This window comes from Arthrobotrys flagrans (assembly GCF_004000055.1).
Source record: "Arthrobotrys flagrans strain CBS H-5679 chromosome Unknown unitig_9, whole genome shotgun sequence".
In the NCBI taxonomy this organism is placed as follows: Eukaryota; Fungi; Ascomycota; class Orbiliomycetes; order Orbiliales; family Orbiliaceae; genus Arthrobotrys; species Arthrobotrys flagrans.
In genome coordinates, this window is record NW_027137551.1 from 2419928 (window position 1) to 2434774 (window position 14847).

The 14847-nt window shown below is 46.3% G+C and overlaps 3 protein-coding genes across 4 annotated transcripts; 1 reads left to right on the plus strand and 2 right to left on the minus strand.

Moving 5' to 3' along the window:
- Positions 1–370: 370 nt before the first annotated feature.
- Positions 371–4347, plus strand: DFL_006054 (uncharacterized protein; the record flags this gene model as incomplete). Its single annotated transcript, XM_067635405.1, has 8 exons — positions 371–1010; positions 1083–3065; positions 3140–3211; positions 3277–3470; positions 3542–3654; positions 3715–3926; positions 3992–4186; positions 4241–4347. 8 exons carry the CDS (start codon positions 371–373, stop codon positions 4345–4347), a joined length of 3516 nt encoding a protein of 1171 aa, XP_067489838.1.
- Positions 4348–6905: 2558 nt separating this feature from the next.
- On the minus strand, positions 6906–9083 carry DFL_006055 (uncharacterized protein; the record flags this gene model as incomplete). 2 transcript variants are annotated; one of them, XM_067635406.1, is made up of 5 exons in its annotated part: positions 6906–7159; positions 7219–7502; positions 7573–8150; positions 8208–8740; positions 8825–9083. In XM_067635406.1, 5 exons carry the CDS (start codon positions 9081–9083, stop codon positions 6906–6908), a joined length of 1908 nt encoding a protein of 635 aa, XP_067489839.1. The 2 variants fall into 2 exon arrangements, with proteins under 2 accessions (XP_067489839.1, XP_067489840.1); XM_067635407.1 differs by having other exon boundaries at positions 8810–9083.
- A 524-nt stretch (positions 9084–9607) lies between these two features.
- Positions 9608–11119, minus strand: DFL_006056 (uncharacterized protein; the record flags this gene model as incomplete). The annotated part of the gene is made up of 6 exons (XM_067635408.1): positions 9608–9660; positions 9724–9818; positions 9874–10534; positions 10611–10678; positions 10737–11035; positions 11114–11119. The coding sequence occupies 6 exons, from the start codon at positions 11117–11119 to the stop codon at positions 9608–9610; spliced, it is 1182 nt and encodes a 393-aa protein (XP_067489841.1).
- Positions 11120–14847: the final 3728 nt, after the last annotated feature.

The following is a 14847-nucleotide window of genomic DNA, read 5'->3' on the forward strand; positions in this document are numbered from 1 at the left end:
TTGATGTTGATGATGAGGTGGCGTGGTCTGGTTTGTTGACAGGATCTGGCACCGCCAGTGTATTTGATGTTGCTGGAGCTGAGGCTGCGTTGGTGAGGTTGGTGGAAATCCGAAAAGCCTGTCGCGTCTTCCCTTCACAACCTCATCTTTAACCCCAGCGCTACCCTACATCAACATCGGACCCCCCGCAATCCCTACAAACCGCTTATCACGATATCACATCCAATTACACACAATTGGCTCCTGGCGGGACGATATTTTGAGGCTCCAGGCCTGCATCAAAAACCTTCAAAGCTGAGCTTCACCACGATCGTTTATCACAACCATTTGGCCGCCGTCCCGAACGTGCGCCAAAGCTTTACATTCCGAAATGGTTTACGTTTACAAAGAGACACGGGTTTCCTTGGATTGGGCATCCGATGATCGAATAGTAGAGGTCGCAGTTCCGGACTACGACCCTGCAGAGGCAGCAGCGGTGGAGGAGCATGGAAACGACACAAATGGCGTTTTAATCACGGGCGAAGCGGATGACTTTCCCCTGGGATCGTTGGCGTCATCTTCATCGATCGTATTCCGCGCAATACACCAAACGCCTAGAACGGTACTATGGAGGGTGGTGAATAAGGGAAAGACATTGGTGATGCTACCCTTGGATGTCGCACGATCGAACGACCAACATTTGGCAGTCGCGTCTGCGTACAAGATTCAGTTTTCACGAGCGATTGTGCCGGGATGCGTGACCTTTTACGATCTTCCGGATACACATTCGCTTATGATATTTGTTCTGACGTCGGGAAACCATCTCTATACGTTTAATTTACAACAAGGATTTTTTACATCTCACGATGAAGGAGACAGGCTGCACCCAGGATGGTGCCATGTTTTCCAACCTCCATCGCTTGCAGTACGGTCTGCGCACTTCTTGAGGGCTATATCCGAGGATTCTTTGTTGGTGGCATTGCAGGATGGAAGCTTGATAAGACTAGACCGACTGATACACCATAAGAGCAGTGAGTGGACCCAAAGTATTAACTCAGTTAGAGTACAAATATGTAGCGGACTAACGGTATTTGTTTGGTTAGGCTCCGGGTACAAGGAAATCAGTTTCAGCGATGGAGGCTATTTTAATTCAATCAAGAGCATCGTTCGATGGGCGGGTGCCCAGGTTAGATATGGCGACAGAAGCATTGCGGCATCCACAGTTGTATCTGTAGATATGACCTTCCGATATAGCCTTCTTTTCACTGTATCGATAAATCACCAACTGAAAGTATGGTCGATGGAGCGGGGCACGATGCTTGGGACATACGACCTTCTTAACGAACCGGCGTCTAATGCACCGTCGATCAAAAACTACTTAGACCCAGCTCCGGCTCACCTTATCACCCTCATTGAAGAGACGTCCGACCCTCGCTATATGTTTCTACTCCTCACACTTTCGCCTGCTGGCTCTGGAACGTTCAAGCTGTGGGCGGCGACAGACGATGGTACGGCTGGCTTCACCCGACTTATCGACCTATACCCTGACGAGGCATTAAAACTCGAGCCACCGACTTTTAATACCCTCTGGGTGGTTGCGGATTTTGGCACCGCGTCGTTTTCAAAAGATGATCCGAGCCTAGTGTCAATGTGGCTGCTTTGGAAGAGCAATACTAGCTCTAGGTTACAGACGGTCACTTTCAAGATCGATGACATGCCGAGGACCTTTGGGAACTGGGTGGATGCTAGCCAAGAACAGCTACTTTTGGAGAAGCCCCGAAGCCCTCCAGGCGGAGAGATAGTTGACCTTTCGAGCTACTGGTTAGACTGGATATTCCAACCCGGAAGATTTTCCGACTCTGTAATTGACAGAGCCGTGGAGATTTTCAAGAAAAACTTTGTATCCAAGGGTGGCAGATCGTCGGATCTCGACAAACCGAGTTCAAATGATTCCCGTCATGGGCTTGTCCTAAGTGCTGTTAATGCCGTTGTTAGCCTTCGGAACATCCACCCCCTTGATGTCGGTATGGACACCGAGGATGCGCTTTGGAGGGATTACGAAGTCCAATGGAATACATTTTTCAGGATCTGTACTGAATTAGACAGGACGCGAGTTGAGGCTTTGTCGCTGAATATCGACCCGGCTTCTGGCCTTGCCTTTGTTGCCAACGCGGATACAATAACAGTCGTCAGAAAGTCCTCGGAAAGTGAAACGATATCCCAAAACCTTGCGGCAGCGACTACTGCCGATATCCAACGTTTATACCAGAATGCTTCCGAGAAAGGGAAAGCTCTATTTGGCGATGGACTGGTTGATTCTGTGAAATCGCTAATTCTAGCGGCCCGCGAGCTTAACGACTCCCTATCGCCAACTGCCTTTGATGATTGCGTCGCTGCATTCCAAGATGAGGTTACTCGACCTCCTGATGTGGCGATTTATGACCGTATTGATGGAATGTATGATCGGTGCTTCGAGGGACGGGTACCACAATCTCATCTAGACCACGTTGCCAGTCTTGTCGCTGCACTCCAGCATGATCCGGAACGGGCTTTCAGAGTCATCCTGTCGAGCATCACACAGTTCGAGCCCTCGGGATCGTCGAACTTGACCGTTTTTGGAGAGAAGTTGCTTCTAAGAGGCAGTCAGGAAGTCATCCATGTGAATTACACCTTGCTATTCGAGTTGACACTATTGCTCATCCTTGTCCACTGCTCGACAATCGTGGAAATTGACGACATCGAGCCATACAACAAACTGTATCTCGACCTCATCGCTTTACTCCGAGAGTACAATATACTCAGCTGGCTTAGCAAGAACTCATGGACGCCAACGCCAGAAGATGTGGAGACAGAGCAGAATTTGAGGACTACATTAGGGCTCATCCGAGGATATAGGGGTCAAACATTACCCCAGATTCACAACTTCCCGACACTCCAGATTCTACTCAAGACGGATGGCGGGCCGCCGCCTTCCGCTGTCGGGTCCGGGCCCATTACCTTGACTTCAAGCATCCAGAAGTTCTTGGCTGCGACAGAACTTGGACAATTTTCGGAAGCTGTGACGCTGATTGCCTCGAGGTTACTGCGTATGAATGCGATCCGACTGATGGGAGAGTTCATGCCATATCTACCCCAACCCCATGGGGTGACTACCTAAAAGCGCGGATGGCGGTTTGTCGTAAAGAATGGAAGACAGCGGAGGAACTCTTCCAGTCTGCTGCTCCTGGAATTGGTATGTCTTTCAAAATCACCCGGTTGAATTTATAGATCTTCGTTCTAATCCATACCTTGTTTTAGCCGCCCACCATCATATCGCACCTGTAAACTCGCTAAATGCGCTCTTCACACCCGTGGAAATCGAGTACCTATGCTCTGGAACTCCAAGATACTACTTCCATGTAGCCGAGATTTTTGAACATAGGAAGCAGTACGGGGAGGTCGTTCTTTTCTCAGAATTGGCATTCAAGGCTCTGCCTCACCGTCTCGATGAGGTAAGGCTCTTTCCCAGCTATTCAGACAGATGTCCGTTGTGTTATAGAGTCTAACAAAATAACAAATTTAGGAGGAAACGGCATTGCGATCCGACATTCTTGCCAGACAATTCAGCGCAGCACTTCAGGTTCCCAACTATCAATCTGCATACTCAGCGCTTATAAGCTATAGCGATAATGCATTGTACGTCCTCCCCTGTCGCTCCTTATTAATAACTCGCATTCACTAACACAAATATCATAGGCAACGACAAGCTCTGAAGAGTCTGATCATATCCATGTGTGAGCACTATCAAGCTGACATACTATGTCAATTCGAATTCCCTGGTCTCCACGAAGAAGTCGACGCAGTCCTAGAACACCAATATGAGCATCTGAACGAGGTAGCAGCCGTTCATGTCCCCTACCACAAGATCGCTTATGCATGGAGGATATCGAGGGGTAACCGCCGTGGTGGTATGTTATTATCTCCATCCTCTACTCAATATCTAGCATTTCGGACGAACTAACAAAAGAAACAGCTGCATCCGTTCAATACGATCATCTGAAGAAACTCCAAGGCTGTTTGACGAATTCGCAAAGGTACACTGGAATGGAAGTTAGAGAGGCGTATTTGGCACTATTGAACGTTTTGGCGCTAGTGCCGAAGGAAGAGGCATACATATTTACTAGACTGCATGCCGAACAGGAGAGCAGCGGGGTTCATTTCGTTGATGGTATGTCTAAAGCGATGCAGGAAAAAAGGGAACTATACTAATCAGGATTTATAGGTACAAAACTCAAACGCCGTGTCGTGAGCATTGACAACGTTCGCGAGGAATTCCAGGAGGAGATGAGGAGAACGATTGAATATCTTAGTGGAGGTATTTTCTTCTAAGTTAAAGAGGAAAAAAAAAACAGTACATGGCTTGCGAAAAGCTCGAAAGTCGACGTCGGCGGATATGCGGACTAATTTTTTTGGGAAGCAAAGGCATAAGCGGTATGCATCTATATTAATATTCATGTTTTTATGAGATAATATTTTTCCCTCTACTCCTCGCTTTTCTATTCCGTTCTTTTTCGTTTTTCATTCAACCCTTTTAACCTTGTTTTTTTTTTTTTTGGATTCGAGTTTGTTTGCATAGAAGGGCGTCTGAAATAGCGAGATGTTTACTACCTTCGATGATATCGATATTCATGAGGGTGTGTCGAATGATTCATTTGCTCGTAAATCCTTGCTATCGTTTTTATGAAGTGAATCGAAATTCGAATTGATTTTGATTCGATAACAGTTTAAAGGCCTTGTTTTATGAGGATATGAAAAAGAGGGAAAGGTGCTTCATTGATTTGCTTTTACTAGCTGCATGGACGTCGTGAGTTACATCCATAAGCAAGTAATGATATTGCAACGAGGTCTAGAGCTTTCAGAAAAGAGGGGGCAAAAATACAAATTAAAGATGGAGGGGCATTGAAGCACAGGCGTATCAAGTCATATAGTAAGAAGTATCGATATTGAAGAGCGGATATGTATAAGGATTCCTTGTTGTAATTTTGCAATTCAGATTAAATTAAAAAATACGACCCAATATCTCCTTGAAGAGGTGTAGTGGGTGCCGTGCGAAAGTTCGAGCCAGCCGATGAAGGTCTACCAGTATTCTGGCCAGTGGTGGGATTCGGTGACCTTGACGCCCCGAGTTCATACATTGCTTGTAGGCCCAGTGAGATGAACGGAGGAAGCCCTCTTGGTATCATCTGAGGTGTGTACTTGAGTCGCGGGATAGGCGATGGTTGCCCGTATACATTCAGTCCCGCGGCAGCCGCCTCTGATACGCTTCCAATGGTTGACCCTGAACCTTTGCGCCCCCCGGTGCTAGCGGGAGAGGGAATACTTGAGAATCGGGGTGTTGGTGAGAACGCTCTTAGAGATTCGCTATCAGCGATCCCAGTCTCAGCCGGAGTCTCGGACGTCAAAATTGACGCCGCGTGATCGTTGTACTTGCGTCGGCTCTGGTGGGCGTTCGATGAGCTCTAACTGGTACCCGGCTTTTAATTTTTCTCGGATCTTTGCTGCAACAACCCGGCACAAGAAGCCGATGAAGACTCAGAAAACCTGCGTATCATGTTAACTTTGAAGGCCCCGTATAAGGGTACAATGTAGGTAGATGTTCTAATAATATCGGTTAAAACTTACGAAGAGACATCCTATACCTGTGAGAACATGGTTTGTTAGGAACCTTAGCTAGCAGTCGTCTCACAAATGATATGTAACTTACGAATAAGAATCGATACAGATTCGACCACGATTTCCAAAACACTATTTTGAACCCCTATTGAATTGATACACCATCTCGTTAGTACAATCCCAGATTGAATAGCCATCGGCACCTCGGTTTCAGGTAAATATCCTTGATGTAGTAGAGCCTCTGGAAGATATGTAGTACTTACGATTGATTCTTTCAATATAAATATCACAATATCCAGCAGAATTTCGGGCCAAGTTCCGGTCCCTGGCCCGTAGTATCAATTATGAGATCTGGGCAACTGCTGCGTAGCAGTTGTCAAAGAATTGTACCGACGATGAAGCTGACTTTGGACGACCAGTTTTAATCATGAAATTACGGATACCACGGCGCCATGCACTTGATTGCTCGTGGGTACCTGCATACCGTTAGCGATGTGGTACAGAGCCAATGCAACGATGAGGTAAAGAAATACTAAATCTTAACTGCAAGAGTACACGAGTATCAATGCACGAAAGCGACGTCGCGACCGTAAGGAAGAGGTTGTAGCGGTAGGTAGCCTCCAGAGCTCGAGGGACGGCAAGTACCACTCTGGAAGGAATGAAACCGTTTATTTTTCGATTCGAAAGAGCAAGCGATGGCAGGCGAAATGGAGTTAGATGTAGATTCAAGATGATCGATGAAGATGAAGATGGATCAATGACCGGTCCAGGTGAGGAGGATACTCCCGTGTCTCAAGAATTGGATAACGGTATCTTGGGCGGTTCTATTCAGCTAATAGGTCGCCGTAGAGGGAAGCTATATCTGGGTTCTCGGCATCGCATTGCGCAGTACGATGTTTGGATGGGTTCTCTCCGAGAGATTTCACGAGCAGGAGAAGAGGAACTTGTAGCAGTATAGGGGTATATAGGGGGGTATGAGGAGCGGGGAACAAGAATATCCTCATAATCTGACTTGGAAGAATGCCTGTGAGGATGAGAAGGAGGTTGATGCATTTTAATATAGCTTAGGAGGCCTGGAGCCAGTATTGCGTTGTCACGTACAAATGCAACAGTCTTTTAGGCTTCAAGCCAACCTTCAAATCCAAGCATTGCAATTGAGAGTAAAATGGTATTAAAGGTCTAGAGTAAATATCTGCTAATTTTACATGAGGAAGATTTCCAGAAAATCTGGGAGTTAACTTCGGATACGTCAAAAATGTTGATGTTGACTCCCTTTATTTCTTTCCCTTCAACAGGTTCGATATCAAATCTGTTCCCTTGTTACCAGCCTGCTTAGCACTCTCGATTGCAGCTTGTTCACTCTTCCCCGAGAGTATCTTCTTAATCTTGGCCTTTTCGCTCTCGGGGACTCTCTCGCTTTCTAATAGGGTAGCGACGAGGTAAGAGTTGCCTCCGGTAGCCCAAGAAGCCAAGTCCGACTCGATCTTTGGGATCAAATATTTGTAGAACTCGACTGGCGGATCCGATACTAGAAGAGCTGTTAGTCGTTTACGCAATCCAGTAGAAATTCGAATAAAAAGTACATACGCTGGATCTTCTGTGTTTTATTGTTGAAGAACCCTTCCTGAACTAGATTCTTCAGCATTCTACCAAGGTCCTTATTCTCCTTGGCCTCCTTTCCCTCTGCGAGTGCGGCAATAGCTTCTGCTGCCGCAGATTTATCACCCTCCGCGAAGATGATAACTTCAGATGCGAATTGACATCCGAGAGGAGCAGTCGCCAAATCTGCAGCATGGGTAGCTACCGATTTCAGAATGGCAGGGCTCAAAGCCTTCCTAAGCTCTTGTTGTCGAACTTTGGGATCTTTCTTACTGTAGTATCGAACAATTCGGGTTAGGAAATACTTTACAAACGAATCCACGGCAAGGGGCTTTGACGAACCTTGTCTGAGCTCTGATCTTATCAATGTCCGCTAGCAGCTCGATCTTCTGCGGATGCATCAACTTCGTCTCTCTCCCCAATAGTGGGTAGAGGAGCGGTATTCTTGCAACTGGATGCTTAGCCGCACTCCCGTCATCCAGCTTGGCTTGGATCTCTGGGAACACCGTCTTGCTCACCAACACCGTATCATCGACAACATCAAACACTGCCAGTAGCACCATGTGACCATGCTCATCCGCATAAAGCTCCTGAATACTCGGCTTCAAGTTCTTCAACATCACTTTTCGATCCTTCGCCGAACCCCAAGCGAAACATCTCATGATGACCTGTGCGCCGTCTTTTGAGAACCCAATGTTTCCAAGGTGTTCCTTGACAAGTTCGATGAGATCTACTGCCTCGCTAGTCTCTGATTTGACATTGAGAATGTATTCCAGCATTGCTTTGTGTAGAATCTGCAAGAAGGTCATGTTCTTCTCAACCATCTGATTGATCAATTCGAACAAGCTCTTCATAATAATGGACCTCTTTTCGGGATTCTCCTCCAATAGCGACTTTAGCGAAGCATTTTTCGAATCATCCTATCAAGAATTAGCCTCCTCGATTCCGACCCCGTCGGGTAATATGTAGAAACCCACCTTGAAAATCGCATACTCTACTCCGTAAAATTCTCTGATAAGTGACGCCTTCTGTTTAGGCGTAGCGTATTCCCGGAAGGCGTCGTCAATCACATAACAAGCCTCCTTATGCTTCGCCATCCGCCTGACATGTCCATAAAACTCCCCGATAATCATCTCCCTTGTCTTTGTATTCCCATAATGCATCAACTTGACAACCAGGTACTTTCCATACGCGCTTTCGGCCAATTGTATATACTCGCCCTTCAACTCCTTCGCAATCTCCTGTCGTCGCTCCGAGCTACCGTATTTCACAGCCGTCTGGATCACACGGCTGGCATCGTGTTTGAACACTAATTCTTTGACACGCCCGGTGACAATAGTGAATAGTTCGTCCGTAAGCTGTTTACGTTCATCGAGCGGGACGTGAGACTTTCGGCGGAGGCGTTCCCAGATCTTTTTAGAACGGTGGATGACGTCGGCGTTTGGTTTGGCTTGTTTACGTTCATTGGCGAGTTTCTTTTGAACGGCGTGTGATTCTCGGGATTTGTTCGCTACAGTTCGTCCATTGTGATTAGCAAACGAAGTCGGTTTGAGATTCGGCGGTAGGGATTTTTGAATACAATTGACATTCTCACCGGACCCGCCATTGGTATTGTTCTTCTGGGCATTATCCTTGTTCTGAGTAGCACCCTTAGATCCTGTCTCCTCTACATCTTCCATTTCAACATCACTACCACCCTGGTATTCCTCTTCATCGTCATCACTGTCCTCGACAAGGTTCTTTCTCGTCTTCTTTTGATTAGAGAAGCCCTTATCGGATTCCTTGGACAGTTTCACCTTCTTGGTATCGTTACCAAGGGGCTTAACTTCTTGTTTTCGTTTCGAGGCGGCCATTTTTTGTGGTGGTGATGGTCTTAGTTTTGGTCGTTAGACGTCGAGATGGGTTTCGAAGTTTGAAATTTTAAAGGTACAGCGACAGAGGCTAGCCAAACTTTTTTCTTGGCCTGGCAGTTTGAGCGACGGAGTCTGATTGGCTGGCTGGAACCATGATAGCAACACACGGCATGATGCCCATTTATGGGCCGACGAGAGGATCTCAAGCTGGAGAAGGACTAAAAGGTTTCAAAACACCCTGTGACTTCGAAGCTAGTTTTGTGAATAAGAATAATAAAGAGGAATTACATGCTCCTCCACTAACAGTATATCCTTCAACTCCATGGCATCCATAAATCATGAAAAGGGAGTAACACTTATGCGAGGAGACAACTAGGAAAACAAGCGATGTCGTTCAATAAGTACAATCGAAGCAGAAACGTTCAGAACGGAGTCCCTCAAAAACTGGGATTTCATGCAGGATGCTAGATATATGCAAAAAAAAAAAAAGAAGAGGGGTGTAGCATGGCTATTCAGCCAAAGATCTATCTCTCATGTGCTTCCATATCCTTTGGACTTGGGTCGCCAATACCGTCCTCTGTCCTTCAATGTTAGTAAAACTTCGAAGACGTATGATAAAAAGGAGGGACAAGCAACCTACCATTAATTGCGAAAAGACATTCAGACTCCGGCAAACACGGTGAGTCATAAATCTTACAAATACGGGTTTCTCCACGGCCTTTCTTTAATGAAAGTCTACACTCACGTTAGCTACTCCCAGTTTCACCTTCTTGCCACAGCATTTACTTACCGGGTAGTAGAGGCATGTGCAATGATATTTCCTCCAATAGGTTTCTTCGGATCGGGATTGAACACAGCTCCATCGACCTGTGCCACAACCTGATTCGTAATGACAACAGCAATCCCAAATTCGTCAGCTAACCTCTGCAACTGTCTCATGAACCTCGCCAAATGCATCTGTCGAGCACTCAAATCCCCACGACCCGAGAAATCGGTACGATAAAGACTAGTCGCGCTATCCACTATAAGCAGCGAGAATCTTGTCTCGGTCATCATTTGCGCCGCCATGTTCAACAGCTGTAGCTGATGATCTGAATTGTATGCGCGAGCGTAGGCGACGTTGTCCAGGACCTCTTCACCATTGAGGCCGTAACGTTGGGCTACAGCGAGGAGACGAACAGGACGAAAAGTCCCCTCTGTGTCGATATAGAGGCATTTGCCTTCACCACCACCCATGTCGAGGGGTAGCTGACAGGTTACAGCTAGGGTATGACATAGCTGACTCTTTCCTGTTCTGAACTCGCCGAAGATTTCGGTAATAGACCCCGTTTCAATGCCACCAGCAAGGAGAGTGTCGAGTTGCTTGGAGCCTGTGGTAATAGAAATGAGTTTGCTTCGTTGTTCGTGGATGTCGGTGGCGGTTGTGAATCCCATAGGAACAAGTTTGGCGGCTAGAGTAAAAGAAAAAGTTGTCCACGTTAGCAAAAATCCCCACGAGACACCATTAAAACGTAGAGTTAATTCTACCTTCCGCGATAATCTTGTCCGCCTTTGCCTCCGATATGCCCTTGATGGTTAACAACTGTCGTTTTGAGCTATACACTCGAAGTCAGTATCTTCAAAGTATCAACCAGGCCACTCAAGGTTCCGTACGTATAAGCAACCGCCTCAACGGTATTATACCCAGCTTCGACAATCGCCTTGATATCCCTTGCATGGATTCCATTGCCTTCGAGTTGCGAAAGCGGGGTGGGAGCACCGTAGGCACTTCCACCCTGGTCGTCGTACTGTGTAGGTTCTTCAACGTCGCCCATAGTGGACGATGGTATAGTTCCCGGTGGAGGATCCGTGGTTGAGGAAGAGACTCTTTGAGTAGTCGCGGAAGAAGGATTCCGGACTGTGATGCGGTTATTAGATGGAGTGGTAGGTTGCGGGTGAGTGGGGTTGCGGTGCTGTGGATTTACGGGAGGGACGTCAATATAAAAGTCATCGGGCATAGTACAGAGACCAGAGAAGAAAGGCTACCAGACCGACATTGGAAACGAAGGTTTAGCTATGGAGAGAGTAATAGTGATCGTAAGGAAGGGAGGAGTGAAAGACCGCTGACAAATGGAGTTCAGCTGGTGGCAATGCAATGCAATGCAATGTCGGAGTTAGAGGATGGAGCTAGCGACTTCGAAGCTGCTGCAGAAAGAAGGTAAACACGGCTAAAGCGCGGCGCGTCGCAGCCAAGCGGCAATAACGAGTCGCACGCTCTCACATGACTAATCTTCATTTCCAGAATACAACAGACACAACAAAATTACTTCAAACTCCACGACTCGAGATATATCTCCAGGTTCAATTGAAACTTTATAATATATAAGTATTGTTTTTGATCTATACCCACTCCCAAGTACCCAAAATTCCCGCCAACAAAACTCCCAGGCAAAGCATTACAACTTTATGAACTTGATATCGATCGAGAACCTCAATATTAATATCCTCAGTTGCATTAATATTGGTTGCACTGGGCTCTTTGCTAAGGGTCGGATTAGGATGCGCATCTTTAAACTTCTCTATTTCCCTTAATTTCTTCATAATATACTCCGCTAGTAGCAACACCGCAGAGATGATTTAAGCCGTCAGCTACACAAGTCCCCGAGCTTCTCTCAGCCGGAAATGGACATTGGAAGCATGTACTTCAAGTCAACCGGAGAGCTCATAATCATTCACTCCCTAGACTCGTGATATCACCCCAAAAGACAGTTTCGAGTATACGAGCACACGGGATTTAACCGGCCGAAAGTGGGGTCATTCCCAGCCCCGATCTAAACCATTAAACAGGATTTACCATCATTGTCTAGCATAGGAAGGTTAATCCGGTCGTTCTCGGGGACCTCACCTTCGAGATTTGTAATGTCGATAGCATATAGAGGACTCATCCATAAACGTTCATCCATAGTACTGGGATACAAGAATCGGTGCATTTCAAGCCCTGATCTGTCTATCTCTATATTGCCATAGTAGTTTTTAGAGTCAAATTTGCTCCGATCCATCTCGATAACGGCAAGATCAAGAGTATATCCTCAGGCTTGAGCGAATACCTGATAGGGGGGAGCCCAGACAACTTCACCAATAACACGGTCTTCGAGTGGCGCCCAATAGGAGCTGACCTCTTTTTGCAGTGATTCAAGCGCTTGAACCACGCCTTGCCCCCCATCCTCGCTGTCTAGTCCGGACAACCTTCTGGTTACGGGATCGGACCGGCCCCACAACATTCTTTTGATTTTCTCTTGCGCGGTGCTAAAAGACTTGTTCCCGAGAACGACCACGTCCCCCCGGGTTTCGATCTCATTGTCACGCGTGTATTCGGTGTTACTACCGCCTAACTCACTGTCGTCGAGCTCGAGGAGAGCATGTCTAGCCGTGACCAGGTAAATGTTTTTGTCGTCTCCTCCAGCTCTAATAATAAGCCCCACATACCCCAACGTCCGGCCTATTCTTTGCAGAAATCGGGATCTCAAGGGTTGCAGTGAACGGCAGCCAAGCGGTATACGTCTAGTCGTAACCACGACTGGGATCCAAAAATCTTTCAAAGCCACCCGTAGCCAACCTCCTAGCCGTCGATTACCGTATCTCAACATGACAACCAGACACCTCAAGGGTGGTCAGAAATCCTAAACAAGCAGCTACCGCTGCTCTCCCTTCTTCGAAGCTCAAACTGCCATTTTCAACTCCAATCCAAACAATCGCCGGGCCATCCACAAGTACCCAGTTGCCAAAAGTATTAGGGTTATACTGCCCCATGTGATCCGATCTTCAAGATCAACGATATGCACCACATCGATGCTAGTCTAGTTAATCTCAATGGACGTCAAATCAAAACAATTTGTGGCGCAATCCTAGAATCCCTGATTCTGGTGATTGGGTGGTCGGGTCGTAGCATTCTGATTTCCTTGAGTATAGAATGTTCCCAATGTCCATAGACAATATCGAAGGGCCCCGGTTTAGTAGTGGCGTGGTACCATCCGGATGCAAATTCTGTCACCTGGTATGGAGATTCATGACTGTGGAATGGGCCGTCCACCTCGAGTGGCTTGTCAGCTGGAGTAATCTGAAAGGCTTGTGGGAGCCCAGTTAGATCCGCTGTAACCATTAATCATATGAACGTAATTGTCTCGCACCCAGACCTTGTCGTCAGTGTAATCAGTGATACAAGACGGCGTACAGTTTCTTCGGATTCCTGTGTAGTATTTCAAGCGTGATGGAATGTTTTACAGCAAAAGCCGATAGAGAGGAGGAGCCAAGAATGACGTTACCAAGCCGATCGATCCCACTTTATTTAGCTACTCCCTCCGAACAGATAGCCCCCGAATTAAAACCAACGAGCTTCTAAACTGGTACAAACACTAGTGGACTCTATTCTTAGCCAAGAGATGAGCAGTCTGCGTAGGAGAATTTAGAATATAGAAAGAAGAGCTATTTATATTGTAAGACTGGTCTAGTTTCTTGTGAGACTAAAAATAGCAATGCTTATAAAAAGCACGCAGTGAGTTGTATCGTATACCAGTAATAAGCTTGAGAGTTCCCAGGGGTTGTATATTGGCTTTGTGAAGGGAAAGTAAGCTGTGGTAGCCGAAACGTTGATTAAACCCTTACCACAATCAGTTAATTACTGCTTCTGACGCGAAGGGGGATCACAGAAACGTGACCTGAGATCGACCCCTCGGTCTACCACCCCCCTTTTTTGCACATTTTTGCACTCTTTTTTACATGTATACTCAGGATACGAGACTAATGCGGCGTCTGGCCTCGAAACTAGAGGCCAATATATCCCCCTTTGGTTTTCAAAACAAATAAAGAAAGGAAGAAACACCACCAACGGGGCCAGTACTTGGTATACGAAACAAGTAGTACTAGTTTTGATTTCGTCGCCAGACACGATGACCGTGTATTTGTACTAGCCAAATGGGTCTTCCATCCAAAACGGTGGTTTGTTCAAAATATGCTAGATGTAATTTCATGCACCCGTCATTTCTAGACTCACCCACCTGACATTCGTTTCATTCAACCTTTTCCGTAGTTTTCCTTCGATGTCACCCCATACCTGATAAATGGGATGGGCATGGCGACCATATGTTCTCATTTTGGTATTGGAATGTCGGAAGGATCTGTTTTGAAAAAGAAAGGCCCGGGTCTGGATATACCGATGAGTGGTGAATCATATGGAAGAAAGCTATGGTAGTAATATATCGAAAGGCACTGGGTACAACGGGAACGGTGGCTTCATCGAGAGAAGCTCTGCCCAGGATGATGGAGTGTTTGAGGTGAGGAATCCAGTATTTCTCCACTAAAAGGAGTTCAGCAGGTGAGTAAACAAGCAGAGGATATGAAATGTAAGAAACGTACTAGGTTGCATAAATCCTCGTCTCCGAAGATAGAATGTGCTGACTTTCGTTCCAATTTGAGCGGTGTTATTGCATTCATGGTCTCAGCACAGGGTGTTGATGCGTTGTTGCGTTGGGAAATGATTGTCACAGCAACCAATAAGATCTCCGACATCAACTGAGTCTTACCTGAATAGGCAATTTCTTTTCCCGCATAAACCTTGTCATCCAGCTTCGAGATTCGGGTTGTATGTTGATAATACGTCGATATTCCTTTCACCCACAGCTAGATGACTGAAATGTAAAATGTTTATCTTTTCTCATTCTCACAAAATAACGTTTAGGGTCAATACTAACTAGAAATAATGTAGACGCTTCTAATTTATATATACAAC